At 67.4% G+C, this 27,316-nt stretch overlaps 5 protein-coding genes across 9 annotated transcripts; 3 read left to right on the top strand and 2 right to left on the bottom strand.

Moving 5' to 3' along the window:
* Positions 1-1,095: 1,095 nt before the first annotated feature.
* ERBB2 (erb-b2 receptor tyrosine kinase 2) lies at positions 1,096-11,437 on the top strand. Of its 2 annotated transcripts, XM_048317875.1 has the most exons (27): positions 1,097-1,235; positions 3,841-3,992; positions 4,071-4,257; positions 4,509-4,646; positions 4,741-4,809; positions 5,342-5,454; positions 5,528-5,669; positions 5,739-5,855; positions 6,363-6,489; positions 6,569-6,642; positions 6,724-6,814; positions 7,265-7,464; positions 7,560-7,692; positions 7,786-7,876; positions 7,958-8,118; positions 8,216-8,263; positions 8,338-8,476; positions 8,565-8,687; positions 8,764-8,862; positions 8,952-9,137; positions 9,213-9,368; positions 9,457-9,532; positions 9,609-9,755; positions 9,843-9,940; positions 10,017-10,187; positions 10,332-10,590; positions 10,692-11,437. In XM_048317875.1, exons 1-27 carry the CDS (start codon positions 1,160-1,162, stop codon positions 11,018-11,020), a joined length of 3,702 nt encoding a protein of 1,233 aa, XP_048173832.1. In that variant the 5' UTR covers positions 1,097-1,159; the 3' UTR covers positions 11,021-11,437. The 2 variants fall into 2 exon arrangements, with proteins under 2 accessions (XP_048173822.1, XP_048173832.1); XM_048317865.1 differs by having other exon boundaries at positions 1,096-1,235; positions 7,786-8,118.
* A 257-nt stretch (positions 11,438-11,694) lies between these two features.
* MIEN1 (migration and invasion enhancer 1) lies at positions 11,695-13,885 on the bottom strand. The gene is made up of 4 exons (XM_048317942.1): positions 13,782-13,885; positions 13,109-13,206; positions 12,749-12,825; positions 11,695-12,456 (listed from the first exon to the last, which is right to left on the bottom strand). The coding sequence occupies exons 1-4, from the start codon at positions 13,868-13,870 to the stop codon at positions 12,373-12,375; spliced, it is 348 nt and encodes a 115-aa protein (XP_048173899.1). The 5' UTR covers positions 13,871-13,885; the 3' UTR covers positions 11,695-12,372.
* A 23-nt stretch (positions 13,886-13,908) lies between these two features.
* LOC125332711 (translation initiation factor IF-2-like) lies at positions 13,909-17,060 on the bottom strand. Its single transcript, XM_048317930.1, has 2 exons — positions 16,196-17,060; positions 13,909-14,005 (listed from the first exon to the last, which is right to left on the bottom strand). Exons 1-2 carry the CDS (start codon positions 16,774-16,776, stop codon positions 13,909-13,911), a joined length of 678 nt encoding a protein of 225 aa, XP_048173887.1. The 5' UTR covers positions 16,777-17,060.
* GRB7 (growth factor receptor bound protein 7) lies at positions 15,143-20,938 on the top strand. 4 transcript variants are annotated; one of them, XM_048317889.1, is made up of 15 exons: positions 15,143-15,187; positions 17,061-17,199; positions 17,285-17,429; positions 17,850-18,006; positions 18,080-18,201; positions 18,291-18,368; positions 18,457-18,594; positions 18,680-18,790; positions 18,908-19,006; positions 19,405-19,485; positions 19,556-19,672; positions 19,751-19,811; positions 19,895-19,982; positions 20,333-20,426; positions 20,501-20,938. In XM_048317889.1, exons 2-15 carry the CDS (start codon positions 17,069-17,071, stop codon positions 20,645-20,647), a joined length of 1,569 nt encoding a protein of 522 aa, XP_048173846.1. In that variant the 5' UTR covers positions 15,143-15,187; positions 17,061-17,068; the 3' UTR covers positions 20,648-20,938. The 4 variants fall into 4 exon arrangements, with proteins under 4 accessions (XP_048173846.1, XP_048173876.1, XP_048173857.1 ...); XM_048317919.1 differs by lacking the exon at positions 15,143-15,187 and adding an exon at positions 15,825-16,022; XM_048317900.1 differs by lacking the exon at positions 15,143-15,187 and having other exon boundaries at positions 18,294-18,368.
* Positions 20,939-21,592: 654 nt separating this feature from the next.
* On the top strand, positions 21,593-24,905 carry LOC125332686 (retinol dehydrogenase 8-like). The gene is made up of 6 exons (XM_048317856.1): positions 21,593-21,728; positions 21,801-21,962; positions 22,464-22,643; positions 22,716-22,809; positions 22,895-23,078; positions 23,709-24,905. The coding sequence occupies exons 1-6, from the start codon at positions 21,632-21,634 to the stop codon at positions 23,946-23,948; spliced, it is 957 nt and encodes a 318-aa protein (XP_048173813.1). The 5' UTR covers positions 21,593-21,631; the 3' UTR covers positions 23,949-24,905.
* The last annotated feature ends 2,411 nt before the right edge of the window (positions 24,906-27,316 follow it).

The following is a 27,316-nucleotide window of genomic DNA, read 5'->3' as shown; positions in this document are numbered from 1 at the left end:
CCCGTGGCAGCCTCGGTGGCACACGTGGGAGCACGGGCTGGGGTGACCCGAGGGGACATGGGGGGCAGAGCCTGCCCTGTGCAGGGTTCACGTCCCGGCCCCCCATCCCGCTGCTCCTGGTGCGATGCCTCGCTCTGCCCGGCCGAGGGGTTGGGATGAGGTTCCCCCCCTGTGGAGGACCCCACGTCCCAATTCCCTCTGTGTGCCCAGGGCAGCAGGTGAAGGTGGAACAGGTCGGGGACAGGTGCCAGCTCTGGGTCACCTCATCGGGGACCCATTAGATGCTGCTGGCCTGTCCCCAACCCCCAGGACTGTCCCCAACCCCCAGGACTGTCCCCAACCCCCTGCACCATCCCTGGATGCCAGGTCTGTCCCCTCACCCCGGGACTGTTCCCCCCAGACCCACGAATGGCATTACTGTCCCCTCACCCTCACACGGGTGACAGTCACAGCCCCAGCTGGGCAGGTGAGGGGACAGGGATGGAGGGCGTGACCTCCCCCTCCCCCCCCCATTCAGGCGACCCCCGCCCCCCAGGATCGCAGCAGGACCCAGGGACAGGAGAGCTCTGGGGCTGGGAAGTCCCAGGTGCTCCCCAGGGAATGGCAACGGGGACTCCGGGATGGGAGGTCCCCAGTCCGCGGTGCTGTGGGGGGATGGATTGGAGCGGGGGGTCCGGGGTGGGGGGTCCCCGGTGCTCCGAGGGGACGGAAAGTGGGATCGGAGCCAGGGGGTCCCCAGTGCTCCCGGGGAGTGGGCGGGGGGCACCCGCTGGTCCGGGGGATCGTGGGGTTCCCGGTGCTCCCGGGGGATGGACGGTGCTGATCCCGGTGCTACGGAGGACGCGAAGAGGGAAGGGGAGTCCGGGGCGGGAGGTGCCCGGTGCTCTTGCGGGGGGATGGACACGGGGGCATCCGGAGCGGAGAGTCCCCGGTGCTCCGGGAGGATGGACGGAGGGGTGGGGTGGAGGGGGTCTGTCCTGGTCCGGGCCGGCGGGAGCGCGCGGGGGCGGCGGGAGCGCGCGGCGCGCCCTCGCCCGGGGCCGGGACCGGGATCGGGATCGCGAGGCGGAGCCCGGGAGCTGCGGGAGGCGGCGGCTCCGGCTCCGCAAACTTTCCGGAGCGGCGGCGGGGCCATGGGCCGCGGCCCGCGCTGAGCACCATGATCGCGGCCGGGGGCTGCCTCGGCGCCGGGCTGCTGCTGCTCGCCGCCCTCTGCCCCCCCGCCGCCGCTGAAGGTGGGTCCCACCGGGGACACCGGGAATCGGGGGGACCCCGGCTGCGGGAGCGTCCCCCGCGCCGCGACTTCGTGCAAAGTTTTGCACGGGACCGACCGGGACCAGGGGGGCACCGAGAGGGGGAACCGGGAAAGGGAGGGGGGGACACGGGGGGCGTGACCGAGAGGGCACCGGGGGGGGGACATCGGGGTGGGACCGAGTGGAGAACCGGGAGGGACCGAGGGGGGTACGTGGGGGGGACCGAGGGGGCAGCGGGAGGGGACCGAGGGGGCCCCAAGCTGGGAACGAGTGGGGCACCGGGGGTGGGACCGGGCAGCTCTGGGAGTGGGTCGGGAGCCACCGGGCCGCGGGGTCCGGTGTGCCTGGGGCTGCTCAGTTGGAAGCGACGGGACCGCCTCCCCCGGTCCTTCCCCCGTCCCCCCGCTGCCCCCTCGGTGCCCCCGGTTCTCCCCGCCGCGGGCAGCGCGACCCCGCTGTCCCCGCGCCGCGACTGCCCGCCAGGACTGCGGGCCGAACTGGTCTGTACTGGGAGGCGCTGGGGCCGAGGAGGAGGCCCTGCTCGCTGCGCCCCGGCCCCCCCGAGCGGGACGACCCCGCTGCCATTGTCCCGGGAGGAATTTAGGGGCTCCAGTGCAGCCCGGAGCGGGGACCCCCCCTCTGCAGCCGGTCCCGGGGCTCCGGTACCGCCGGGAGAAGCGCAGACGGGGGGACCCCAGCCTGTGGGGGTTCCCTCCCAGGGGGCACCGGGAGGCTTCGGGGCGCGGGGCAGGCGCGGTGCCCCACGGAGCGGCTGGGTGGGTGGGTGGGTGCGTCCCCGTCGCTCCCATCCACATTCTCGACGTGCCGCACCCAGCCCAGCCCCGGGGGGAGCGGGGAGCCCGGCCCGACAGCCCCCCGGGCCTCGGCCAGGCACCGCGGCGGGGATGGCAGGAACGGGGCCAGCAGGGGACGGCGCTGGTGGCTCCAAAGTGGGCACCAGCAGCCCCAAAAGTTGGACCTCGCTGCCTCCCTGTCTGGGGGCAGCTCCAGCACCGGGGGTTTGGAAGGTGAAAGCCCGGTGGGACTGAGCCGGTGTGGGGTGGTGGGACGGGGACGTGGGGATACACCAGGTGGCCTCCACTCCTGGCACCCCGCAGCTCGCTCTGCTTGGAGGGTCTGTGTGGGGCGAGCTCCTGGTTAGGGACACCCCGGTGTCCCCCCATCCCTGGGGCCGGATTCGTGTCCAGCAGCCCCGGCTCAAGGCAGCCCTGTGGGCACGTGGCCGATGGGCTTTGCTGGACACCCGTGGGCAGCCGAGGTGCCCCATGGTGGCACTGCCTGCCGGAGTGAGCCAGACAGGATGGATCACTCGCTGCCCTTGCCGGTGCCCAGCTATGGACCTGGGGGAGCAGGCAGGGCCAAATCCCAGGGCACGGAGCCGGGATCCCACCAGGATCTGGTGCTGCTGCTCGCTTGTCCCACCTGCCCTTTGCCCCGGGGAAGCCGCAGCACGCCGTGCCTGTGCCACAGCAGGTGTGGGCACAGACCTTGAGCTTTGGCCGCCCAACAGCACGTTCGCTCCTGCGGTCCCCTCTGTCACACAGCCGGTGGGCTGGGAGAGAGCTGCACCCCAAATTCGAGGGGCTTCCTCCTTCCTGGCCATATTTTCCCCGGCTCAGAGGCCTCGGAGCAGGTGGGGGAGGCGGGTGCCAGCCGGGTCCCCTGGACACGGGGCCGCGCCAGCAGCTGCCCAGCACCGGCGGCTGTCACTCAGCCGCAGAGCAGCCGGGGACCGGCACACCGAACCCTGCCTGACCCCCGTGTGCCCCCCTGCCCCGTGCTGGCATGGCAGTGGCCCAGGGCTGGTGGCTCTGGGAACGACGCTGCGGTGGCGGCAGGGTCAGCGCCGGGGCCGGTGTCGGAGCGGGGCTGGGGTCTGGCGTGGGGGCTCTCCCCGGCGAGCTGTTGGGGCGCCGGGGGCCGCGGGCGCGCCGGGGCTGGGCCGTGCCCGCCAGCCCTGCGTCACCGCTGCTCCCCAAACACGCCCGACCTGAAAAGGCGGTTCCAGCCGGGAGCGGGCGGCCGGGGCCCTGTGCCACCCGCGCCCGTGACTCACCCGCCCGGGGCCTGGCACCCAGGGCGGGCTCCCGCGCCCCCCACCCCGCCTGGATGCCGCGGGGATACTCGCCCGGCCAGCAGCCCGCCACAATGGGGCCGGCCGGGCCCCGCAGCCGTCGCCGCTCAACAATCGGATCTTGTCTCGGCGCGGCCGCCCCGGCGGCGTGGGCAGCGCATTCCTGCCCGCGGCCCCCGTTCCGGCCCCGCGGCTCTGGGGGTCCCAACCCAGCCCCAGCAGTCCCCGACGCCCACCGCGGGCACGGGGCGACGCCGGTCCCCGCTGTCCCTCGAGCGGGGCCCGGTGCCAGAGCGGGAGCAGCTTTGCCGCGTGCCGGGGTGGGAGCCAGGGAAGCCACGATCCAGGAAACCCATCGGAAGCTGTCGGGAGCAGCCCCGGAGATAAACGGCGGCCGCCGGATCCGCGGCGTTTCCTGCGGGGGCCGGAGTTCGGTGTCCCGCGGGAGAGAGGAGGGGTCGTGGACCCGCTGAGCCCTCGCTGTCCCCGCAGTCTGCACCGGCACCGACATGAAGCTGCTGCGTCCCTCCAGCCCCGAGAGCCACTACGAGACCCTGCGGCACCTCTACCAGGGCTGCCAGGTGGTCCAGGGCAACCTGGAGCTCACCTACCTGCCCGCCGACGCCGACACCGCCTTCCTCAAGGTGCGCAGAGGGAAAACACGCGGAAGGGGGGGAAGGACGGGGGTCGGCCGGCTCCTCACCCTTGTTCCCCCATCCCAGGACATCAAGGAGGTGCAAGGGTACGTGCTGATCGCGGAGAACAGCGTGAGCGGGCTGGAGCTGCAGAGCCTGCGCATCATCCGCGGCACGCAGCTCTTCCAGGACCGCTACGCCCTGGCCGTGATGGGCAACGCCGGCTCCGCCGGGGCGCCGGGGCTGCGCCAGCTCGGCATGAGGCACCTCACAGGTGGGGAAGCCCCGACCTGGGGCCAGCACGGGTGATCGGGGGTGTGGGTCGCTGCTGCTGCAGTTGGGAGCTGCTCGGTGGTCCCACGGGATGGCAGGTCCCTGTCCAGGTCTGGGTGTCCCCATGGCAGGTCCCCACCCAGGACTGGGTGCTCCCATGGAGTGGCAGGTCCCTACCAAGGACTGGGAGTCCCCACGGGGCTGCAGGATCCCCTGTCCTCATGCTGACCCCCCTACCTGTTCCCCCCACAGAGATCCTGAAGGGAGGGGTGCGCATCGAGAGGAACCCCGAGCTCTGCTTCCAGGAGACCATCCTCTGGATCGACATCCTCCACCGGCACAACGAGTTCCGTGGCGAGATCCACGTGGACACCACCCGCAACCGCAGCTGTGAGCGCCCCAGGGGGGTTGTGGTGGTACCAGGGAGGGGTCTGGGGGTTTCCAGCCCCTCTGGCATCCCCTGTTCACATTTTCCCCCACGCAGGTCCCGACTGCCGGGCGCTCTGTGCTGAGGGGCGCTGCTGGGGCGAGGGGAAACAGGACTGCCAGACGTGTGAGTGTGGGGCCCACACAGGCTCTGACCCCCCCGGGGACCCCCAAAGCCCCTGGGATCCCCTTTCGTTCCCTCTGTATGCCCCTGCTCTGCTGATCCCCTCTTGGCACCCAAATCTCTGTCCCAGACACTCCCTGGACTTTCCATTTGCCCCCCCAAATCCCTGCCCCACTGACCCCTATTTGCCACCTAAATCTTGCCCCCAGAAGCACCCTGACCTTCTGTTTAGTCCCCAAATCCCTGTTCCACTGAGCCCTACATGGCACCCAAATCCTGGCCCCAAAGATCCCCTAAAATCCCTGCTCTGGGAGCCTCCCCTTACACCCCAAATCCCTGCCCTGGAAGCCCCCACTTGCCCCCCCAGATTCCTGTCCCACTGCCCCCACTTGGCACCTGAATCCCCACCACACAGATTTTTGCCCTCGGAACCCACCTACCCTCCAGCCCCTCAGCCTGGAGACCCCCCCATTGCCTGGAGGAGGGGGATCCATGGGGGTCCCTGTCCTCAGACTGTCCCTCTGTGCCCCTGCAGTGACCAACAGCATCTGCCATGGCTGCCCACGCTGCAAGGGCACGAAGCCCACGGACTGCTGCCACGAGCAATGCGCCGCCGGCTGCACCGGCCCCAAGCACTCTGACTGCCTGGTGCGCACGGGAGGGGGGCCCTGGGGGTCCTGGGGGGGGCAGGGGTCTCACAGCATCCATGTGTCCCCCCCAGGCATGCCTGAACTTCAACCGGAGCGGGATCTGCGAGCTGCACTGCCCCCCGCTCGTCGTCTACAACTCGGACACCTTCGAGTCGATGCCCAACCCCGACGGGCGCTACACCTTCGGTGCCAGCTGTGTCAGCCAGTGTCCCTGTGAGTGACACCCCTGGGGGGGCCAGGGGCAGCCAGCGTGGCCCTGACCCCCCCTCCTGCCCCCTCCAGACAACTACCTCGCCACGGAGGTGGGGTCCTGCACCCTCGTGTGCCCCCAGAACAGCCAGGAGGTCACGGTCAACAACGTCCAGAAGTGTGAGAAGTGCAGCAAACCCTGCCCAGAGGGTGAGCAACACCCCACCAGGGCCTGGGGGGGCCCTGGGGGCCCTGGGGATGGGGGTGAGCAGCCCCCAGGGGCTGGGGGGGGGGGACTCTGGAGAGGGCAGGATTGTGGGTGAGGAGCCCCTCAATGTCCTGGTGGGCTCATGGGGTTCCCAAGGTTGTGGGTGAGCAGCCCCCCAGTATCTGGACAGATCTGGGGAGCTCAGGGGTGCAGGTGAGCAGCCCTCCAGAGTGGCTCTGGGTACCCCAAGGATGTGGGTGAGCAGTCCCCTGGGTACTGAGGGGACTCTAGGAACCCCAAGGGTGTGGGTAAGCAGCCTCCCGAAGTCTTGGGGTGCCCTGGGGATCCCAGGGGTACAGGTGAGCAGTCCCCAGTGCAGATCTGGGGACCCCAAGGCTGTGTGGGGGTGCTGCTATGCTCTGTGAGGGTTCCTCCATGGCTGGAGGGGCAGTGTTCTGGGGGGCTCGGGGGTCCTGGTGGAGCACCCCAGCCCTGCCGTGTCCCCACAGTGTGCTACGGGCTGGGAGTGGATTTCCTGAAGGGTGTCCGTGCCGTGAACGCCTCCAACATCCAGCACTTCTCTGGCTGCACCAAGATTTTTGGGAGCCTGGCCTTCCTGCCTGAGACCTTTGCTGGGTGAGCACCTGATTCCCCTTCCTGAAGCCCACCAGGACCCCCAGTGGGACCCCCCTAACCTCCCTCCCACCCCTGGCAGGGACCCCAGCACCAACACCCCACCCCTGGACCCTAAACTGCTGCGGATCTTCGAGAGCCTGGAGGAGCTGACGGGTGAGAGCCGGGGGTGCTGGGGGGGATCGGGGGCTCCGGGTTTGGGGGGGACACGGGGTGGTGACACTCAGCTCCCCCCAGGCTTCCTCTACATCGCAGCCTGGCCACCCGACATGAAAGACCTGGGAGTCTTCCAAAACCTGCGGGTGATCCGGGGCCGGGTGTTGCACAAGTGAGCAGGGCTGGGAATGCGGGGGGGCACAGGGGGACATGGGGGGACATGGAGGGATGCAGGGTGGACACGGGGGACATATGGAGGGACACTGGGAGTCACAGAAGGAACACAGGGACATGGGGTGACATGAGGACACGGGGATGCAGAGGGAGCATGGGGGGATGTGGGGGCACAGGGGGACATGGCGGGGGCATGGGGGGGTGCAGCGGGTTTTGGGAACACACAGACGTGGGGACATGGGGGGACACTGCAGGATGTGGGCAGACACGGGGGGTGACGTGGGGGACAACAGGACACGAGGGGATACAGGTGGGATGCAGGGGTTGCAGGGGGGACGTGGGTGGGACACAGGGACATGAGGGGGCACACACAGGGATACAAGGGGGACACGGGGAGGACACGGAGGATGTGGGGGACACAGGGACTCACCCGTGGGTGTCTCGGCAGCGGCGCCTACTCGCTGACGCTGCAGGACCTGGCGGTGCAGGCGCTGGGGCTCCGGGCCCTGCGGGAGATCAGCAGTGGGATGGTGCTCGTCCACCACAACCCCCAGCTCTGCTTCCTCCAGAAGGTGCCCTGGCACAGCATCTTCCGCAACCCCCGCCAGCGCCTCTTCCAGACCCACAACAAGCCCCCCGAGCAGTGCGGTGAGCGGGGCCCGTGGGGGTGGGGGGAGCTGGTGGACTCTTCCTATTGCTGAGAAACCCCCTGGTGCTGATGGACCCCCTGGTGCTCCCTGCAGAGAGCGAGGGACTGGTTTGCTTCCACCTCTGCGCCCAGGGGCACTGCTGGGGCCCTGGCCCGACCCAGTGCATGGCCTGTGAGCGGTTCCTGCGTGGCCAGGAGTGTGTGGCCTCCTGCAACCTCCTGGATGGGTGAGTGGAGACCCCCGGGAATGGCAAACAGAGCCCCCCACACACACTGCAGGGAGGGGCTGGAACCCCATCCCTGCCCCCTTCGCCCTGCAGAGCTGTCCGGGAACATGCCAACGGGACGCGGTGCCTGCCGTGCCACCCCGAGTGCCAGCCCCAGAACGGCACCGAGACCTGCTTCGGATCGGTGAGGAAGGGGACACACACTGGGTGGGCTGGGGGGTGCCCCCAGACATCTGGGTCCCTCAACCCTCCCCGATTCCTGCAGGATGCAGACCAGTGCGTGGCCTGTGCCCACTACAAGGACGCCCAGCAGTGCGTGCGGCGCTGCCCCAGCGGCGTCAAGGCCGACGCCTCCTTCGTGCCCGTCTGGAAATACCCAGATGAATTCGGCGTGTGCCAGCTCTGCCCCACCAACTGCACCCACTCGTGAGTCAGGGGTCCCTGGCTGAGAAGGGGGTGGCCAGGGGGTGCTGGCAGCTGCAGGGGGCTGCTGACAGCGAGGGGCCACACCCTGTGTCCCCAGGTGCACGATCCGGGATGAGGACGGATGTCCCGTGGACCAGAAGCCAAGGTAGGAGCGTGGCTGTGTTCCACCCCCACGCTGGGTGCTGGGGGTCCCCCCGCCAATGGCCTCCTGCCCCTCAGCCAGGTGACGTCCATCATCGCCGGCGTGGTGGGGGCCCTGCTGGTCATCGTCCTGCTCCTCATCACCGTCATCTGCGTCAAGCGCCGGCGGCAGCAGGAGCGCAAGCACACGATGCGGCGGCTGCTGCAGGAGACCGAGGTGGGGATCTCCCGGGGGGCAGGGATGGACCCTCAGTGGCTGGGAGGGGTCAGGAACCCGGCCCCCCTCACCCCTCCATGCCCCGCAGCTGGTGGAGCCACTGACGCCCAGCGGGGCCCTCCCCAACCAAGCCCAGATGAGGATCCTCAAGGAGACGGAGCTCAAGAAAGTGAAAGTTCTGGGTTCTGGTGCTTTTGGCACCGTCTACAAGGTGAGGGGTGGGGTCAGCGCAGCGGGACGTGACCCTCCCTGCTCTGCACCCCCTTAACTGTGTGTCCCCACCTCAGGGCATCTGGATCCCCGATGGGGAGAGTGTGAAGATCCCGGTGGCCATCAAGGTCTTGCGGGAGAACACGTCGCCCAAAGCCAACAAGGAGATCCTGGATGTGAGTGTGGCCATGGCACTGGGGGGAACGGGACCGGCAGCGGTCCCTGCCCACCCTGACCCCCACCCTGACCCCCCTCCTGCCCACAGGAGGCCTATGTGATGGCAGGGGTGGGCAGCCCCTATGTGTCCCGGCTGCTGGGCATCTGCCTGACCTCCACGGTGCAGCTGGTGACGCAGCTGATGCCCTACGGCTGCCTGCTGGACTACGTGCGGGAGAACAAGGACCACATCGGCTCCCAGGACCTGCTCAACTGGTGTGTGCAGATTGCTAAGGTAGGACAGGGGACCTGGGGGGCTCTGGGGGGTCCTGGGGGAGGCCAGGGACAGCTGGACATGTGCCACCTCCAGGGGATGAGTTACCTGGAGGAGGTGAGGCTGGTGCACCGTGACTTGGCTGCTCGCAACGTCCTCGTCAAGAGCCCCAACCACGTCAAGATCACCGACTTTGGGCTGGCCCGGCTGCTCGACATCGATGAGACCGAGTACCACGCTGATGGTGGCAAGGTGGGGCTGGGGGACTTGGGGACAGTGGTCCTCACCTCGGTGACAGCCATCCCCGAGCCTGCTCACCTCTCCATCTGCCCTGTCCCAGGTCCCCATCAAGTGGATGGCGCTGGAGTCCATCCTCCGCCGGCGCTTCACGCACCAGAGCGACGTCTGGAGTTACGGTGCGTCACAGTGTCCCCACCCCGGGGGACTTGTGGGGTCCTAGTGCACTGCTCACCCCCACGCCCACCCCTCCAGGTGTCACCGTGTGGGAGCTGATGACGTTTGGGGCAAAGCCGTACGATGGGATCCCTGCCCGGGAGATCCCAGATCTGCTGGAGAAGGGCGAGCGGCTGCCGCAGCCGCCCATCTGCACCATTGATGTCTACATGATCATGGTGAAATGTACGGGGAGGGGACGTGGGGACGGGGAGGGGACAGGGCGTGGTGTCACCCCGCTCCCGGCCCTGATGGCGCCCGGCTCTGCTCCAGGCTGGATGATCGACTCCGAGTGCCGGCCCAAGTTCCGGGAGCTGGTCACCGAGTTCTCCCGCATGGCCCGCGACCCCCAGCGCTTTGTGGTCATCCAGGTACGCAGATCCCCAGGGGTCCCGTCCCCTTTCCAGTGCCCTGGGGCTGGCACTGACCGGTGTTAACCCCCCCCAGAATGACCTGGTGGGGCTGCCCGGCTCCATGGACAGCACCTTCTACCGGGCGCTGCTGGATGAGGAGGACATGGATGACCTCGTGGATGCTGAGGAGTACCTGGTGCCTCACCACGGCTTCTTCAGTGCCGACACCTCCACCACCTACCGCAGCCGCATCTCCTCCGTGCGGGTACGTGGGGAAGGCTGGGAGGGAGCCCCCAGTCCTGGCACAGGCATGGGGATGGCCCCATGCCATGTCTGTGAGGGGCAAAGGGCCAGGACGCTCTTTGGGGTGGGCTCAAGTGCCTGACTCTGTGTCCTCTCCCACACCCAGAGCACGGCAGAGTCTCCAGCCAAGGTGGCGGAGGGTGAGGGCTTGGCCCCCTTCCCCTTCCCTGCACAGGGGCTGGCGGAGGGGCCGGAGGGACCTGTCCCAGAGGTGCCAGAGGGAGACAAGGTGGCCCTGCAGAGCCCCCCAGGGCGGGAGCCCGGGACGCTGCCCCGGTACAGCGAGGATCCCACCGGGCTGGTGGCCAAGGATGGAGAGGAGCCTGAGGGCTTCACTGTCCCGGCCCCCCACAGCACCATGCCAGGTAGGGAGGGTGCAGCCAGACCCTCGGGGAGGTGGTGGGTAGGGGGTGTCTGCCTGTCCCATGACCCCTGGGGGGTCCCTAACGTGTCACTCACCCCACAGAGTATGTGAACCAGGCCAGGGAGCATCCGCCCCATGCTCCCCCATCCCCGCCGGACAAGCCCAAGGGGCACCAGGGGAAGAACGGGCTCATCAAGGACCCCAAGAACTCCTTCCCAGGGCCCTTTGGCCACGCCGTGGAGAACCCCGAGTACCTGGCACCCCCTGGCCCCCCCGCCCCCGGACCCTTCAGCCAGGCCTTCGACAACCCCTACTACTGGAACCAGGACCCTGCCAAGGGTGGGGGCCCTGAGGGTGGCCCCGGCACGACGCCCACGGCTGAGAACCCCGAGTACCTCGGCCTGGCCGGCCCCGACGCCGCGGCCGTGTAGGAGAGACCCCCGAACTTCACCGAGGCAGCTCAGGGAGGGACGAGCCACGGCCACGGGGCTGGGGGTCCGTCCCCTCTGCCCGGGGGTGGCACCGGCCACGGAGGGCTGGGAGAGCCCAGGACGCTGTGGGACAGCGCGGCAGCAAAGAGTGGGGACAGAGGGGTCACCCTCGGTGGCACTGGCAGGGGTGGCCCACAAGCCAGGTGGTGCCCGGAGCAGCCCGGGGAGCTCGGACCCAGCACGGCCCGGAGAAGGACAGACCCTCGGCCACCCTCCCATTCCAGGGCTGTCCCAGTGCTTGGGACACATGGACTTGCACTGAGAGCAGCTGGACTGAGAGCAGTCCCGGCTGCTCTGGGATTCTTTGGAAGCACCGGGATGTATATTTGATAATTGTACATTGGTTGGTTTTTTCTACTCTCGTGGTCTGTTTGCTTCCTCCTTCTCTGTCGGATCCAGCTCTGTCTCCCAAGGACCAGCAAGTCATATCCCTTCCCTTTTCCCCCTTCACCTTCCCTTTTCTCCTTCTTTCTCCTTCCCCTACTCCTCCCTCTTTCCCCTTCCCATCCCCTCTGTCACACCCCCCACCACTTGCCTGAAGGATAAAATTCCTGATCCCAGGCAGGATCCAGGACCACGTCCCACCTCCCATTCCCGAGGGACACCAGAGGAGCCACATTCTCCATCCTTTATTCCACCTGGGCCGTTGGGTTTATACACAGTATAGAATAAATAGGGGGGGCCCCCGCCCCGAGGCCAAGGGCAGGGTCATTCCAGGCAGGAAGCAGGAGCCAGGAGCCTGGGAATGGTGAGGGGGGGACATGGACACACCTGTGGCCGTGGGGCCGGGCTGGGGTTTCCATGGATGGCCCCTGCCCCGGATTAAACAGTGACAGAGGGACTTTAATCATTAACAATCCCAGGAAAGTTTCAGCCAGTGGATTCCCCTTGGAATTAACCTGCTGGGAGCTGCTCCAACACCCAGCCTGGCTCCCCCAAATTCCCAGGGGTTGAGGGAGGGGAGAGGCCAGCGCAGAGAAATGGGGGTGCCATGGAGACCCCCCTGTCTGGGGACCCCCTGTGCCCCCCAGGGAGGTGCAGCTGACGAGGGGGGAATGCAAAGGCAGGAGGGAGACCCCCCCCCAGGCCACAGCTACACCCCACAGCAGGTCAGACAGGGGACAGAACGACCCCCAGTGCCACCAGTGCCACAGCTCTGCCCTTCCCAGCACCATGATGGGGGTCCTGAACTCCCCCGGTGTCCCTGGTCCCCCCCCGTGCCCCCCAGCTGTGCAGGGATTTAAGGAAGGCAGCGATGGCCAGCACGGGGGGTCCCCACTGTGCCCAGGGGGCTACAGGATGACGCAGGGGGGGCGGCTGTTGGTGATTTTCTCCAGGGGCTCCCCATTCCGGGCTCTGCGGATGGCCTCGATCAGCTGGGGAGACACGGCAGGGGAGGGGTCACAGGCAGGGCTTGGGAGCACCCGGACCCATGGAGGTCACAGCCACAAACCCCGGCCACAGCGAGGAACTGCCCCTCTCTCCCCTCTCACTACATCCCAGCAGGACCTGCAGCGGGTCCTGGCAGGGTGGCAGGACGGGAAAACAGCTCCAGAGGGTGACAAAACAGGGACCCCGTGGGAAAACCCCGTCACAGGAGGGGCTCACTGCAAACCCAACACCTCCAGCACAGCCTGGCTGACCCCGGGACCCCCAGGGGGTACTCACGTCCTTCTCGTAGGGAAAGCCCCCGTTCTCCAGCTTGGAGAAGACGAGCTGCCCGTTGATCTCGATCTCGAAGGCACCTGAGGGCACACGCAAGGCCCAGCCCTGAGCTGTGTCCCCCCGCACCCCTGGTGACATCCCCAGCCTGTTCCCCCTGTGCCTGGACACACATGGCACCCCCAGGGGCTCCTGCAGACCCCCAGCTCTGCCCCCAAACGGACCCTGCTGAGGGGCAGCAACCAGGGCACGACCCCCCCTGGACTTCCTGCCAGGTTTAACCTGTCCCAGCCCCCTCCCCCCACAAACCCCCAGCACACGGCCTGGGGTGTCCCCCTCAACCCTGGAGCTGCTGTGGGGTCTCACCGGTGCCCCCCAGCCTGGACTCGATCTCGATGTCGGGGTACTCGTCCCGCACGGCGCTCGCCAGCTCCTGGTACGTGGCCTCAAAGCCGCAGGGCTCGCTGGGAAGGGGCGATCCGGCTGAGGGGGGGTCGAGGCACGGCGATCCCCCCCCCAAACCCTCCCCGAACTAAGGAGCCCCCCTAGCCTGTACCCCCACAACAGCTCTGCTGCCTCCTGCACCCCCAATTCCCAACCCTCCACTCAGGAGCCCTCCCCAAACCCCCTGCACGCCCCTTCTCCCCCCAGCCCCCTCGTATCCCATAACCATGCGGCCCCTCATTACCTCCTCTGCCCCCCACCCTACAGAGCCCCCGCAATTCCCCTATAGCCCCTCCCTCAGCCCAATTCCCCTATAACCCCCTCAGCGCCCCAACTCCCGCACTCCGCAGAGACCCTCAGCCTCCCTTAGAGCCCCTCCTCAGCCCCCCCAACCCACCTATATCCTCCCCCCAGTCCCCTCCGTGCCTGAACCCCCCTCATAACTCATCCCAGTTCCCCCAGTTTCTGCTCCCGACGTCCCAGTATCGCTGCAGACCGCCCCCGCCTCGGGTCGCTCCCGCCCCCGAAGGCCCCGGGGTCCCCTCGGCGCCATCGGTTCATTCGACCCCGGCTCCCCCGCGGCCACGGCGCTCACCAGTACTCCACCACGATGCGGACCCGCCGCTCGGCCCCACTCTCGGCCCCGTTCCCGTCCCCGTTCCCGTCCCCGGCCCTGCCGCTCATGGCCCCTACTCCCGCCGCGCGGCCGCTTCCGGGTGCAGTCACGTGATGCGCCACTTCCGGCCGCTCTGCACCGCCGCGCCGCTCGTCTTGTCTGCTCCGAGACCTCCGGGGGAGCCGCCGTGACCCCGGTGACCCCTGGGGGACCAAAAATGACCCTCAGTGAGCCCCGTGAGACACCCAGTGACCCAAAGTGACCCTAAAAACACCTCTAGTGACCTAAAGTGACCGCCGGGGGACCCAAACTCGCCCGTGTGTCACCTGCAGTGACCCTGAGACCCCCAGGGGACCTGCAACCACCCACGTGGGACGCACAATGACCTCAGTGTCCCCCGTGTCACCCTCACCCACCCCCGTGGGACCCAGGATAACCCCCGGGGGAGCCACACGGACCCCGTGGGACCCAGGATAACCCCCCTCCAGGAGCTCTCTAGTCCCATGGGAATCCTCCCTGCTCCATGGGACCCCCTCCTAATACCCCTGTGGGGGTCCTATAAGGCCTTGTAGCCCCCCCACAGACCGATAGGACCCCATGGAGCCCTCAGGATGCCCCACAGGGACCCCTGAACCACTCCATGGGGACACCTCTGGGGACTCTGTGGCCCCACGGACCCCAAATCCCCAGTGGGGACTCCCAGACCCCATGTGGGGACACCCCCAAGGGACCCCACGGGACCCACACGGAGCCCCTAAGGGACGCCACGTCCCACTGCATTCCAATATCCCAAATGTCCCCCTGGCAGGGCCCCTGACCTGCATGAGACCCCCATAAGCCCCCTCACCCTGCAGCCCCACCCGGCAGGGGTCCCACCCGTGCTACCCAACGGGGACATCCCCCCCCCCCCCCACTCATGGGACTCTTCCATCCCCCCACTTTGGGGGTCCCAGGGGAGCCCCGACCCAAACTCCACACCCTGGGGTTGGGGTCTCCCAGAGGGTGGGCTGGGGGTCTGTGGGACCTGCAGCCTCAGGACATCCCAGGGGACCGGGGCCCTGTGTCCCCTCACAGCCCGGCTGCTCCAGGGGTCACCCCAGTGCATTGTGGGAAACTCCCCATCACCACCTCAGGGGGGTCGTGGGAGGTGGGTTTAGGGGGTCCAGCCCCCCGGGGCTGCACCAGGGCCAGGCTAGGCACCCCACCCGGGGGCCGGGGGGCCTGGGGGGCCCCCCTGGGTGTTGCTGGGGGGGTCGGTGTCGGGCAGCAGGCCCGGGGCGTCGTGATGTCAGGCGGGGGCGGGAGCTGGCGCAGGTAGATAAAGCCGGGGAGAACAGGAATCCCCGGTCCGGCGGGAGGGTGCCGGGACGCGGCGGGCGCTGCAGGTAGGAGCGGGGCCGGGCTGAGGGCTCCTGGGGCCGGGGGGCCGCTGGTCTTCCCGGGGTGCCAGCCCCATCCCACCGGGAACGACCCCGGACCTCTCGCTGTGCCTGCACCCCTTCCCTCCCTCCTTCCCGCCTTCCTCCCGGCTCTTCCTCCTCCTCCACCGTCCCGCCGTGGCTCCCCTGCTGCCTCTGTGCCCCTGGGGAGCCCTGTCCCCCCCACCTCGGCACCCACCGGGACCCCCACCCACAGCTGGGATCCTGTTCCTCAGTCCTGCTGGTCCTGGAGCCCCGTCCCTTATCCTGGTGACGCTGTGATTCCATTCCTTATCCCGGTGTCCCTGGAATCTCATCCCCTAATGCTGGTGGCTCTGGGATCCCATCCCTCAGCCCGGTTGCCCTGGGGCCCCATCCCCTCAATCTGCTGGCCCTGGACCCCCTGCTCTATAGCCCTGGTGGCCCTGGGGCCCATCCCGGTGGTCCTGACCCCCTCCAGTCCCCCACCCCATACCCCTGCTGGCCCCTGTCCCTTTGCCCAAAGCTCTGTGTCCCCCTGTTTGTCCCAAGCCCCAGGGACAGTCCGTGTGTCCCCACCCTGCTGGAGCCCTGCCATGGCCACCGGGACAGGGCTGACACCGGGGTGACCTGAGGCCACGGGCTTGGGCTGGCGGGTTGGTGGCAGGGCAGGGCAGGTCCCAGGGCCCTGTCTGTCACATCCCCCCGTGTCCCCTGCTGTGTCCCACCAGCAGCATCACCCCACCTGACCCCTGGCTGTCCCTGCATCCCCAGGTCACCCCGGGGTCTGGCCAGGTGGGGAGACCCAGCCCAGCGCAGTCAGGTCAGGGAGCAGGGAAGGAGCAGAGGGTCCCGGTGGGATGCTGGGATGGGGACAGGGACGCGGCAGGGACAGGGATGGGATGAGGATGGCATCAGCCCTGCCCAGCCATGGACTTGGACCCCGAGAGGTGGCAGGAGGTGGGGACAGGGACGGGCGGCGGGCGAATGATTAACCTGGCTCTACTCGGTGTCCTGGGGCCGCCGGCACCGGCGTCCGCTGCCACCGTGGGTGCCACGTGTGTGTTCCGTGTGCCACGTGCTGGCGGGGCCGTGGCACCTCCCCGGGTCCTGCTGCGGGGCAGTTTGGCGCTGGCACCGGAGCGTGGCCGGTGTCCGAGCACCACGGCACCGCGTGGGCGCTGGCACCGGCCGTGGGTGGGGGCACGGGGGGCTGTGCCAGCGGCGGGGCTGGCGGCGGTTCCCACGGCGGCTCCCTCGCCCCCGGCTCCCGGCGCGGCCGCCCGGGCCCGGATGCCAGGGCGGTGAGGTGGAGCTGGGAGCGGCCGCCAGAACTGGTTTGGCCGGACCCGAGGAGGTGTTTGGGCTGAGCCGCCGCCGCCACGCTCAGCTTCCTGCTCCCCACGGCGCCGGCACGGCTCGGCCCGGCAAAGCTCGGCCTGGCAAACCTCAGCCCAGCACGGCTCAGCCCAGCACGGCTCAGCCAGCATCTTCCAGTGCCCCCAGAGCCTCAGTGCTGGTGTGGGGCCACTGGTGAGGGTCCCACGTGGGATGTGGGGGATTCTTGGGGGTCTCATGATGGGCTGTGCTCGCTGTCAGTGTTACACTCCAGCCCCCAGTACCCAGACAGGACTGGGGGGACTGGGACACCCCAACCCTCGGCAGCCACCTGGGGCTCAGACGGATGCCCAGGGCTGGGGTCCTGCTTGTCTGGGCACCAGGAAAATACCCCGGGGTGGGTGCCAGGGGTGGGAGCCCACGTGGAGCCTGGCACGGTGTCCTGTGGGGGCTGCCCACACCTGGCCATGGCCCCCCCAAGTGCCACCCCCGCACGGTGCCAGACCCTCCTCTCACCCCACAGATAATGCCATGGAGGGGGGGGCTCAGCAGAACAGCCTCTGGGAGCCCCCCGAGCAGGATGGGGGTCCCAGTGAGCGGGACGCGGGTGAGGGGCCACCCGAGGTCAAGCGCTCCCAGCCGCTCTTCATCCACGGCAGCAGGTGGGTGTGGGGCCCGGGGGGCTCGGGGGGTTTGGGGGATGCTCAGGGGGGTCATGGGGGCACAGAGCTCACCCTGTGCCTTCAGCCGGCAGCTGCCACAGGAGGAGCCACGAGCGTCGTCACTGCCCAGCATCCCCAACCCCTTCCCCGAGCTCTGCAGCCCCTCCAACTCACCCATCCTGAGCAGCCCGGCCCTGGGACAGGGACCCCCCCGCGAGGGCACCTCCCACGTGAGTCAGGGGCAGGGGGCTGGGGAGGGGGACTCAGATCTGGGACCGGGACACCTCTGCAGGGGGACCTTCCAGGAATCAGGGGGCTGGGGAGGGGATTCTTGGTCAAGGGGCAGGGACCTCCGCTGCGAGCGCACCTCCCACATGAAGCGGGAGTCAGGGGGGCTGGGGAGGGGGGGGGGGGAGTCTCAGCCCTGGAGCAGGAACCACCTCCCATTTGAGTTGAGGGGCTGGAAAGGGGGTCAGCCTTTGGACAAGGACCCCTCTACAGAGGTTCCACCCTCCTTAGCCAGGGGACCTGCGACAGAGACCTCCTCCCACATGAGCTGGGGAGCAGGAGGCTGGGGGGGTGGTCTCACCTGTGGTTCTGCAGGGTCCCCTCACACCGGGGGGCCCTGACACCTCCATCCCACCTCCCAGGTGGTGAAGGTGTTCGGCGAGGATGGCGCGTGCCGCTCGCTGGAGGCGTCGGCAGGGACCACGGCGCGGCAGCTCTGCGAGACCCTGGTGCGCAGGACGCGGGCGCTGCACGACCACAGCTGGGCCCTGGTGGAGCTGCACCAGCACCTGGCCCTGGGTGAGCGGCCGTGGGGGCATGGCGGGGCACGGCCTGTGGGACCCCCGACCCCGCTGACCCCCTGTCCCCCCAGAACGCTGCCTGGAGGACCATGAGTCGGTGGTGGAGGTGCAGAGCTCCTGGGCCCCAGGCGCCGACAGCCGCTTTGTGTTCCGCAAGAACTTCGCCAAGTACGAGCTCTTCAAGAGCAACGCGGTAGGTGGGGACCCCCGGTAACCCCTCTGTGACCTCCCCGTGGGGATCCTGAGCACCCCAAGGGTCTCTGCTGACCCCCTGTCCCCCAGCAGTCACTGTTCCCTGAGGTGATGGTGTCCAGCTGCCTGGAGGCCAATAAGAGCATGGCACACTCCGAGCTCATCCAGGTATGGGACACCGTGCCCGGCTGTGCCCTGGGGTCCCCGCCGTGCCCTGGGGACCCCACCGTGCCCCTCAGCCCTCGTGTCCCCTCAGAATTTCCTCAACTCCGGGAGCTGCCCCGAGGTCCAGGGCTTCCTGCATCTGCGGGAGGCCGGGCGCAAGGTCTGGAAGCGTTTCCACTTCTCCCTGCGCCGCTCAGGGCTCTACTACTCCACCAAGGGCACCTCCAAGGTGAGGACAGGGGGATCCTGGGGTGAGGAGTGGCACGGCCACGGGGTGCAGCGGGGCCATCCCTGACACCCCCCCACCTCCCCAGGACCCCCGGCACCTCCAGTACTTTGCTGACCTCACCGAGTCCAACATCTACTACGTGACGCAGGGCAAGAAGCTCTACGGGACCCCCACCGAGTTTGGCTTCTGCATCAAGGTGGGGATGTCCCTGCCTGTGGCGGGGTCATTCCCTGCGCCTCCCCCTGTCCAAGGGCTCTCTGTCCCCTCAGAGCCACCCGGGGCTGCCCCGTGACAGCTCCGGCCTCTCCCGCAGCCCCACAAGGTGCGGAGCGGCGTGAAGGGCCTGAAGCTGCTGTGCAGCGAGGACGAGCAGAGCCGCAGCTGCTGGATGGCCGCGTTCCGGCTCTTCAAGGTGAGCCCCGACCAGGTGCTACCGGGCCCATGCTGGGGGACGCTGGGATGATGGCAGAGGGATGCTGAGGGGACGCAGGAGGGAATTCGGAGGGGTGCTGGGGCGATACTGGGGGGTAGCTGGAGGGATGATGGGGGGATGCTCGGGGGATACTGAGGGGATGCTGGGAAGATGCTGGAGAGATGCAAGGGGGGGAATGGGGAGGGGTTCTAGAGGGACGCTGGAGGGATGACCCCAATCCCAGTGGTAATGTTTCAGGGTGGGTGTCCCTGTGCCCACGTGGAGTGGATGCAGAGGTCCCCATCCCTGCACGGGGTGTCTGCGGAGGTCCTTGGGTTTCCCTGGGTGCTCCCCCACCCCGCAACAGGACCCCCCAGCTGACAGGGCTGTTCCCCCAGTATGGGATGCAGCTCTACTGCAACTACCAGCAAGCGCAGGCACGGCTGAGCCAACCCCCCTGGATCGGCCCCACACCCCTGGTGAGTGTCCCCTGCCCCCTGGAGCCCCTGGCCTGTGGGGACCCTCCGGTGACCCTCCTGTCCCCCCCAGCGAAGCGTCTCGGATAATGCACTGGTGGCCATGGACTTCTCGGGGTGCACGGGCCGGGTGATCGAGAACCCCAGTGAGGTGCTGACTGCGGCCCTGGAGGAGGCACAGGCCTGGAGGGTGAGTTGGGGTGCTGGGGAGTGAGGGGGAGTCCCCCTGAGCCCACCTTAATGCCCCATCCTCACTTTGTGTGCCCAGAAGAAGACGACACACCGGTACAGCCTGCCCGCAGCCTGCCACAGCTCCCCACTCAGCGCCGGTGAGATGGAGGGGTCAGTGCCCCGTGGGGGTCCCTGCCCTGGGCAGGGGGTCCCCCCAAGCCTGACACTCCTCTCCCCACAGCCATCCACCGCACCCAGCCCTGGTTCCACGGGCGCATCTCCCGGGAGGACACCCAGCAGCTCATCGGCCGTCAGGGCTTGGTGGACGGGTATGGGACCCTGGGGTGGGAGATCGGGGTCCCTGGGGCTCCTGGGGGGGACACGGGACTCCAGGGAGGTACAGGAGCCCAGGGGTTACGGGGTCAGCTCATGCAGGCATGCAGGATGTGTGTGGGGATGGGGCTGAGGGATCCCGGGGGGTTGTGACTCCCGGGATTTTGCAAGGTTTGGGAGCCTGGGGTTTGGGGGACACACAGGCTCCTGGGGGGACACACAGGCTCCCAGGGATGCCAGGGGGTACCGGACCCCCAGGGCTTCTTGGGGGTTTGTAGGACCCAATGGGTGACACTGGGGGGCAGAGGGGACCTGGGGCCAGCGGTGACACCCCTGGGGCTCACAGGGTCTTCCTGGTGCGGGAGAGCCAGAGGAACCCCAAGGGCTTCGTGCTGTCCCTGTGCCACCTGCAGCGCATCAAACACTACCTCATCCTGCCGGTGAGTGCCAGCCCGGGGCTGAGGGGGGCTGGGGGGGCCGGGGAGAGGGGTCCTGACCTGCAGCCCCCCGGCAGAGCGAGGAGGAGGGTCGGCTCTACTTCACCATGGACGACGGGCAGACGCGCTTCGCCGACCTCATCCAGCTCGTGGAGTTCCACCAGATCAACCGCGGCATCCTGCCCTGCAAGCTGCGGCACTACTGCACCTGCGTGGCCCTCTGAGCCATGGCACGGCACCACTGTGAGGGTTTGCCACAGCCTGGCACCACCGGCATGGCAGGGTTTGGCTCATTCTGGCACTGCCAGCATGGCTTGGCACAGTCTGACACTGCTGGCATGCTTTGGCTCACTCTCACTGCCGACATAGCACGGCTTGATGCAGCCTGGCACCACCGGCACGGAACGGCTCGGCACAGCCTGGCACCACTGGGATTGTTTGGCACAGCCTGGCCCTGCTGATGCGGCACAGCTTGGCACAGCCCAGCACCACCAGCGCAGTTTGGCACAGCTGGGCACCACCAACACGGCACAGCTCAGCACAGCCCAGCACTGCTGGCACAGTTTGGCACAGCCTGGCACCAGTGGGATGGTTTGGCACAGCCTGGCACTGCCAGTATGGCACAGCTCGGCACAGCCCACTGCCAGGACCCCCACACTCAAGCACTTTCTCCCCTCCACCCTGCAGCACCAGCCCCGACTGTCCCCGAGTGTCCCTGCGGGGGCCTGGCACTCCTTGCCCCCACACCAAGGGGGTTTTGGGGTCCCCAGGAGCGGGGTCCCGGGGTGTGGGGGTGAGGGGGGCACCCATCACCGTGTCCCCCACGTCCCTACGAGGCCAGTTGAACTGGGACGTGTTTTATACCAGTGATAATAAAGGTTATTTTTGCAGAGCTCCTGCCTTGTTCCTTCCCATCCCCAGAGCTCCCCACTGCCGGTGGCACACGGCTGGCAGTGTCCCCGTATCCCGCAGTGCCCCCACGTCTGGCAGTGTCCCCATGTCCCGCTGTGTCTCCAGAGTGCCCCAGGTCCCACACAAAGGCCCCTCTGTGCTCCCCGGGCACCACGTGCGGCTCAGCCACGCGGCCGCAGCAAATCCCCGGGAGGGGGGATTATCCGGGGGAGATTAAGGGCCCGGATTTGGGGGGGCTGGGGCTGGGGCAGCTGCTATAAAGGCGGGGGGCTGAGGAGAAGAGGGGAGGCCGTGCCATGGCTCCCAAGACGGTGCTGATCACCGGCTGCTCCTCCGGCATCGGGCTGGCGCTGGCCGTGCGCCTGGCGCAGGACAAGCAGCGCCGCTTCCGAGGTGAGCGGGATGGGGGGGACCCCCGGGCCCCCGGGGGGAACCCGCGCGGGGCTGAGCCGCCTGTGCCCCCAGTCATCGCCACCATGAGGAACGTGGGCAGGAGCGGGGCGCTGGCGGCGGCGGCGGGGCCGGCGCTGGGCCGGACGCTGGAGATCAAACAGCTGGACGTGTGTGACGAGGGCTCCATCCGCGCCTGCCTCGACAGCATCCCCGGGCGCCACGTCGACATCCTGGGTGAGCCCCGGGATTCCCTTCCCACCGTGACCCCCGAGCTGGGACCCTCCATGATGGGGACTCCTGCACTGGGGGCTGTGTAGCCAAGCTTGTCTCGTGCTGGAGACCATTTGTGCATCCAGCGCTGGGACCCTCCGTGCCAGGGACACCTCATGACCCTGACCCCATGCACCAGGGGCCGTCCATGCCAGGGACCCCCTGCACCAGGGCACCCTCTGTGCTGGGACATTCCCTGCACCAGGAACCCTCCAAATTCTGGACATCCCATTCTGGGAACCCTCTGAGCACTGGGGACCCCCTGTGCAAGGGGCTTCTCATACACAAGGGACCCTGTGACCCCACACACCAGTGACCCTCTATGCCAGGGACACCCTGCACCAGGGAGCCTCCACACCCAGGATATCCCATGCTGAGGATACTCCAAGCACCAGGGACCCCCCAGGCCCAGGGTGCGGGATCCCCCTGCCCAGGGCATGCCCCACTGATGCCCCGTGCCCACAGTCAGCAACGCCGGGGTGGGCATGGCGGGACCCCTGGAGTGCCAAAGCCTGACAGCCATGCAGAGCCTTATGGACACCAACTTCTTCGGCCTCGTCCGCCTGGTCAAGGAGGTGCTGCCTGACATGAAGCGGCGCCGCGGGGGCCACATCGTCGTCATCAGCAGCATCATGGGCCTGCAGGGTAGGGGAGAAGGGGGTGTCCCGGGGGGTCCAGCCCCCACCCAGCCCTGACCAGGACTCCCCAACCATCCAGGCATCGTCTTCAACGACATCTACTCGGCCTCCAAGTTTGCGGTGGAGGGTTTCTGCGAGAGCCTGGTGGTGCAGGCGCTGCGCTTCAACGTGGCGTGAGTGCAGGGGTGGGTGGCCGTGCAGCCCCCGGGGCCAGGGGTTCTGGAGGTGCCCACTGCCCATTGCCCCATCCCTGGGCAGGATCAGCCTGGTGGAGCCGGGGCCGGTGATGACGGAATTCGAGACGAAGTTGTATGAGGAAGCTGAACGCGCCGACTACTCACGGACTGACCCCGAGACGGCCGAAATCTTCACCAAGCTCTACCTGAGGAGCTCCAAGGATGTGTTCACCAGCATTGGCCAGACCCCCGAGGACATTGCAGAGGTGACAGGCGGGCAGGGGGCCCCAGTGGGCTGGGAGTGCCCTGCTGGGCTGGGCTGGGCAGAGGTGTCAATTAGCCCTAACAAGGAACAGCGATGCCCAGCCAGCAGTGGGGCAGTTCACTCACAGACAGCTCCATCCTGATGGGGCTGAGCCCGGCTGGGAATGGGAATAGCAATGGTGATGGGATGGGAATGTGGATGGGATGGGAATAGGATGGGGAGGAACCAAGGATGGAGATGGGATGGAAATGGAATGGGAATGGGAAGGGCTGGAGATAGGGGTAGGATGGGATGGGGATGGGGTGGGATAAGATAAAGATAGGGATAGAATGGGAAGGAGTTGGGGATGGGATAGGAATGGTGGTGGAGTGAGGTGGGATGGATTAGAGACAGGGATAGGATGGGAAGGGCTTGGGGATGGGGAGAGGAAGTGAATGAGAAGGAGCTGGGATAGGAATGGGGATAGGAGGACAATGGGAAGGGAGGGGTTGAGAATGTGAATGAGGATGGGGGTGCAGATGGGGATGGGATGCAGACAGGGTTGAAAAGGGATAGGGGTGGGATGTGAAAAGTGGAGGGCTGGGGCGGGGCTGTGGGGACAGGAAGGGGACAGTCTCAATTCCACGTGCAGCACACCCTGCGGGTGATCGAGGCGGCGCGGCCGCCGTTCCGGCACCAGACCAACGTGGCGTACACGCCGATGGCCGCGCTCAAACACGCCGACCCCAGCGGCGCCCTCATCACCGACGCCTTCTACAAGCTGGTGTTCAAGTACGACACGGTGCTGCGGTTCAGCCTCCGCGCCATCCGCCTGCTCCGGTGGAAGGCACAGAAGGTCAAGGCGGGTGTGCGGCTCCTGGGCTTCAAATAAGCCCTTGTGGCCCCTGGGCACTGCCCAGCCCATCCCGGGCGGCGGGGGCGAGGGGGCCGGGACCCGTGCAGGGTTTCGCTTCCCGTTCCCGGCCCGAAATAGCTCCCGCCGCAGCCGCATTAAATTAAAATGGGGAGGGTATTTATAACCAGCGCGGGGTGAGCAACGCAGAGCAGCTTCCTCCGGGAGTGCAGCGGCCGTGACGGGGCTGGGAAGAGCTGGCAGCTGCCCCCTGCCTGCCTCCTGCTCCCCAGGGGCACCTGTACCTCCGACCCGCGGGCATGTGACACCCAGGGGACCTCACCCCATCACCCCCTGGTGCTGCATCCTCCTTCCTGCAGGCACTGCTGTGGCGTTGGGAATGTCCCATGGTGGGGGGTTCTGTGTCACCCCCAACTGTCACCGAACCCTCGGGCACTGGGACAGTACAAGAGGTGCAGGAGCTGTTGGGAGGGGGAGAGCAGAGTGTGAGGAGTGTGTGGTGTGTTCAGAGGGGCACAGTGGGGGCGTCAGGGGTGTAAAGGGGGTGCAGGGACCGGTGCAGCGTTGGGGTGGGGTGTATGGCAAAGACTGGGTGCAGGGTGAGCCCAGGGGACCTCAGCAGCTCACGCTGCCCCAGGGGCTCCCCTCCAGCTCCCGGTGGGTGACAGCGGGGTGGATTCACCCTGAACGCTGGCGTGTGGGCGCTTGGCGTGACAGCACCGGGAGGTGAGCGCGGGGGGAAACCGCAGGAGGCCCGGCATGAATCAGCCCCGCTGCTCAGAAACCTTCCTGGCTCTCCCTGCACTTCCCGGCGCAACCCCCGGAGCCCTGCCGGGACCCCCAGCCCCACGTGAGAGGGCTGGATGCGGCTGCGGCTCCGTGTGCCTCGCACGTGGCATCTCCTGGCCCCGCCGGCTCCAGGGACCGTGGGGACAGGATGGAGGTGGGGAAGGAAATATATTTGCATTATCCCCCCTTCTCGCACGAGTTAATGGCAAAGCGGCGGTGGGACCGCGGCCCCGGGGTGATGGCAGCACCTGTGGGACGTGCAGGGGTGACATCAAAGCGGTGACAGAATCGCTGCCTCCCCCCTCGCTGCGGTTTCTGCAGATTTGACTAACTTTCTCCACTTGGGGGGCAGGATGGGGGGGTGAGGGTGACTCTGCCAGGCCCCGGGGAGCAACAAGGGGGGCTCCCTGGCACAAAGCCACAGCTGCGGGAAACGGAGCTGAGGGAGGACAGGACCCCACTCATACACCCCCAGCCCCACGGTGTCCCCAGTGCCCGGGGGAGCAGCAATGGGGCTGGTACTGGGGGAGCTGGGGGGAGCAGGATGAGCCCCAGGTCTCACTGCGGGTGGGGGTAGTGGGGTCTGGGTGGAGCAGTGACAGCCCCAGCCTCCCTCACAGCCGTGCTCACGGCGGTCCCGGCAGAGAGAGGGAGGAACAGGGAGCTGCTGTGAGTGAGGGGATCCCCAAGCCGTCGGGGGCACCTGGGTTATGTGTGAGGCTGAGGAGCATCACCTCCCACCCGGAGCATCCTCCGTGGCCATGGAGCACCGCTTGCAGCCCAGGACTATTTCCCATCCCACCATCGCCGCAGCCCCGCGGGTGCCGGCGGGCAAGCGCTGCCGCAGGGGCCGGAGCCGTGCGGGTTGGAAGTAGATTCTTCTAAAAACAATAGTCTGCTGGGACTTTCCTGTCGCCGGCGTGTGACAATTGCCAGCCGTTCCCCGTGTCCTCGATCCCCCGAGGATTTCGCTGCCAGGTGCCGACTCGCTGCCATGCAAATGCGGCGCCAGATATAACCCGGCTGGAGGGGCCGGTTCGGTGGCTCCCCGGGGGCTTCACTTCCCTCCCGGCGCAGCGAGGGGGGCATCAGGCGTGACACGAACCTGCTGCCCGCGTCGTGGTGCCCCGGTGACAATCACGGCCCTGTCCCGGCTTGTGCTGCACCCGCGTGTCCCGGTGAGAACCCCGGGGCTGCAGAGCTCCCCCAGAGCTGGGGGCACTTCAATGTCCCTTCTCGCTGTCGCTCAGCACAGAGGTGGCTCTGCTCACCCCCTGCCCCCAGAATTTGGGAACCCGGCCCACGCGGAGGGTGGGAAAACGCCGCCGGGTCCCCGCCGGGCCAGCGCGGGGAGCGTGACTCAGTGCACGGCTGGGGAATTGGGACACGGAGGAGGTGGTGGCAGTGACTCAGTCCTCCCTGTCCCCTCCCGGCACTGCCGGGTTTTGGGTGCTGGACCGCTCCCCGCGGGAGCAGGAGCCGGCCGGGATGCTCCAAGGATGCAGCGCGGCACCCGGAAGAGTTTTATGGGATTTTTTGTGCGTTAGAAAGCGTGTTTCAACACGAGGACAGGAGAAACGAGTTCCTCTGTGCTCTATCACGATTACAGCTATCAGCAGATAAGGATCTCTCTGTCACAACACCAACTGAAGGTTTCTGTGAGCCTTTAAAGGGGTTTGGCTCCAGGCAGGAGAAGGCTGAGGGGTTTTGGATCAAACCAGTTCTTATTAAGGGAAAAACCAGGGTGGGAAGACGCCGTGGGACTCGCTGTCCCCAGCCCCGAGCCCCCTCTGTCTCAGCCAGCCCTCGGAGTCACCCGGCAGCAGCAGGGGAAAAGACCCCTCAGTGCTTGTGTTGCATCCGGGCTGGGAAGGAAGTGAAGGGAAAAGAAAAAAAGGGATCCTCTGACTTTCTTCTCGGTTTTTTTCGTTTCTGTTTCTCAAGCGTGTCCAGCTCTTGCGGCAGAAGGTGTCGGGGGGAATGAAACAAGCGCGAACAGCGTCAGCCGGGTAAAGCAGGTGCTAAAAGGGCCGGGGGGGTTGGTGTGAGCCTCCACCCTCCACCGCCGGGATGTTTCCATGCGGCTGACGCGCTCCGGCACGGCGGGCACAGCCCCAGCACCCCGCGGGAACCACGAGCCCACCCCACAGCCCAAGCGTGGGGCTGAGCTGCCTCCACCTCACAGCTCTGGGGTTAAATCGTTCCTCTATTAACCAAAACTGTGTCCAGCACCATTTTCCAGCAGTCAGAGGAGCAGACGATGTTATTTTACGCCTCTGACTGTATCGGTTACTCCACTGAGTAACAGGTTCTGCTGAGCACAGCCCCCACCACGGCTCGGCACCCCCTGGGGACACACCACGGCTCACAGGTTCCATCACACCTGTGGGATTTACAGCTCCCAGAGCTGATGGGCACCGGCAGCTCCAGCCCCAGCGCTCATTCCCACTCCTCAGCCAGCTCTGCTGGTCATTTCCCAGCTCTGTTTTAATGGCTGACAGAGTAGACATGAGTTTATTGACATTTTTAAAACTTCAGTAAACCTTTAAACACCAGAGGCTTGTTTCTTGGTGCCAAAAGCTCCTTCCCTGAGGCTC

The sequence above is a fragment of the Corvus hawaiiensis genome, chromosome 1, assembly GCF_020740725.1.
Source record: "Corvus hawaiiensis isolate bCorHaw1 chromosome 1, bCorHaw1.pri.cur, whole genome shotgun sequence".
Classification (NCBI taxonomy): Eukaryota; Metazoa; Chordata; class Aves; order Passeriformes; family Corvidae; genus Corvus; species Corvus hawaiiensis.
Note: the sequence above shows the minus strand (reverse complement) of the source record. Positions and strands in the feature narration are given on the sequence as shown.

Excerpts from the sequence above, each read along its gene's own strand:
- LOC125332711 (XM_048317930.1), bottom strand. The coding sequence starts at position 16,776 with ATGAGACCCCCAAGAATCCCCCACATCCCACGTGGGACCCTCACCAGT. Across the intron at positions 14,006-16,195 it reads AGGACACCGAGTAGAGCCAG|GGGTCACCGGGGTCACGGCG; the intron begins GTTAATCATTCG and ends TTGGTCCCCCAG.
- MIEN1 (XM_048317942.1), bottom strand. The coding sequence starts at position 13,870 with ATGAGCGGCAGGGCCGGGGACGGGAACGGGGACGGGAACGGGGCCGAG. Across the intron at positions 12,826-13,108 it reads GTCCAGGCTGGGGGGCACCG|GTGCCTTCGAGATCGAGATC; the intron begins GTGAGACCCCAC and ends GTGTGCCCTCAG. Across the intron at positions 12,457-12,748 it reads GCTTTCCCTACGAGAAGGAC|CTGATCGAGGCCATCCGCAG; the intron begins GTGAGTACCCCC and ends GTGTCTCCCCAG.
- LOC125332686 (XM_048317856.1), top strand. The coding sequence starts at position 21,632 with ATGGCTCCCAAGACGGTGCTGATCACCGGCTGCTCCTCCGGCATCGGG. Across the intron at positions 21,963-22,463 it reads GCGCCACGTCGACATCCTGG|TCAGCAACGCCGGGGTGGGC; the intron begins GTGAGCCCCGGG and ends CCGTGCCCACAG. Across the intron at positions 23,079-23,708 it reads CCCCCGAGGACATTGCAGAG|CACACCCTGCGGGTGATCGA; the intron begins GTGACAGGCGGG and ends TTCCACGTGCAG.
- GRB7 (XM_048317889.1), top strand. The coding sequence starts at position 17,069 with ATGGAGGGGGGGGCTCAGCAGAACAGCCTCTGGGAGCCCCCCGAGCAG. Across the intron at positions 17,200-17,284 it reads CTCTTCATCCACGGCAGCAG|CCGGCAGCTGCCACAGGAGG; the intron begins GTGGGTGTGGGG and ends CTGTGCCTTCAG. Across the intron at positions 19,812-19,894 it reads CAGCTCCCCACTCAGCGCCG|CCATCCACCGCACCCAGCCC; the intron begins GTGAGATGGAGG and ends CTCTCCCCACAG.
- ERBB2 (XM_048317865.1), top strand. The coding sequence starts at position 1,160 with ATGATCGCGGCCGGGGGCTGCCTCGGCGCCGGGCTGCTGCTGCTCGCC. Across the intron at positions 4,258-4,508 it reads CGGCATGAGGCACCTCACAG|AGATCCTGAAGGGAGGGGTG; the intron begins GTGGGGAAGCCC and ends TTCCCCCCACAG. Across the intron at positions 10,188-10,331 it reads GCCGCATCTCCTCCGTGCGG|AGCACGGCAGAGTCTCCAGC; the intron begins GTACGTGGGGAA and ends TCCCACACCCAG.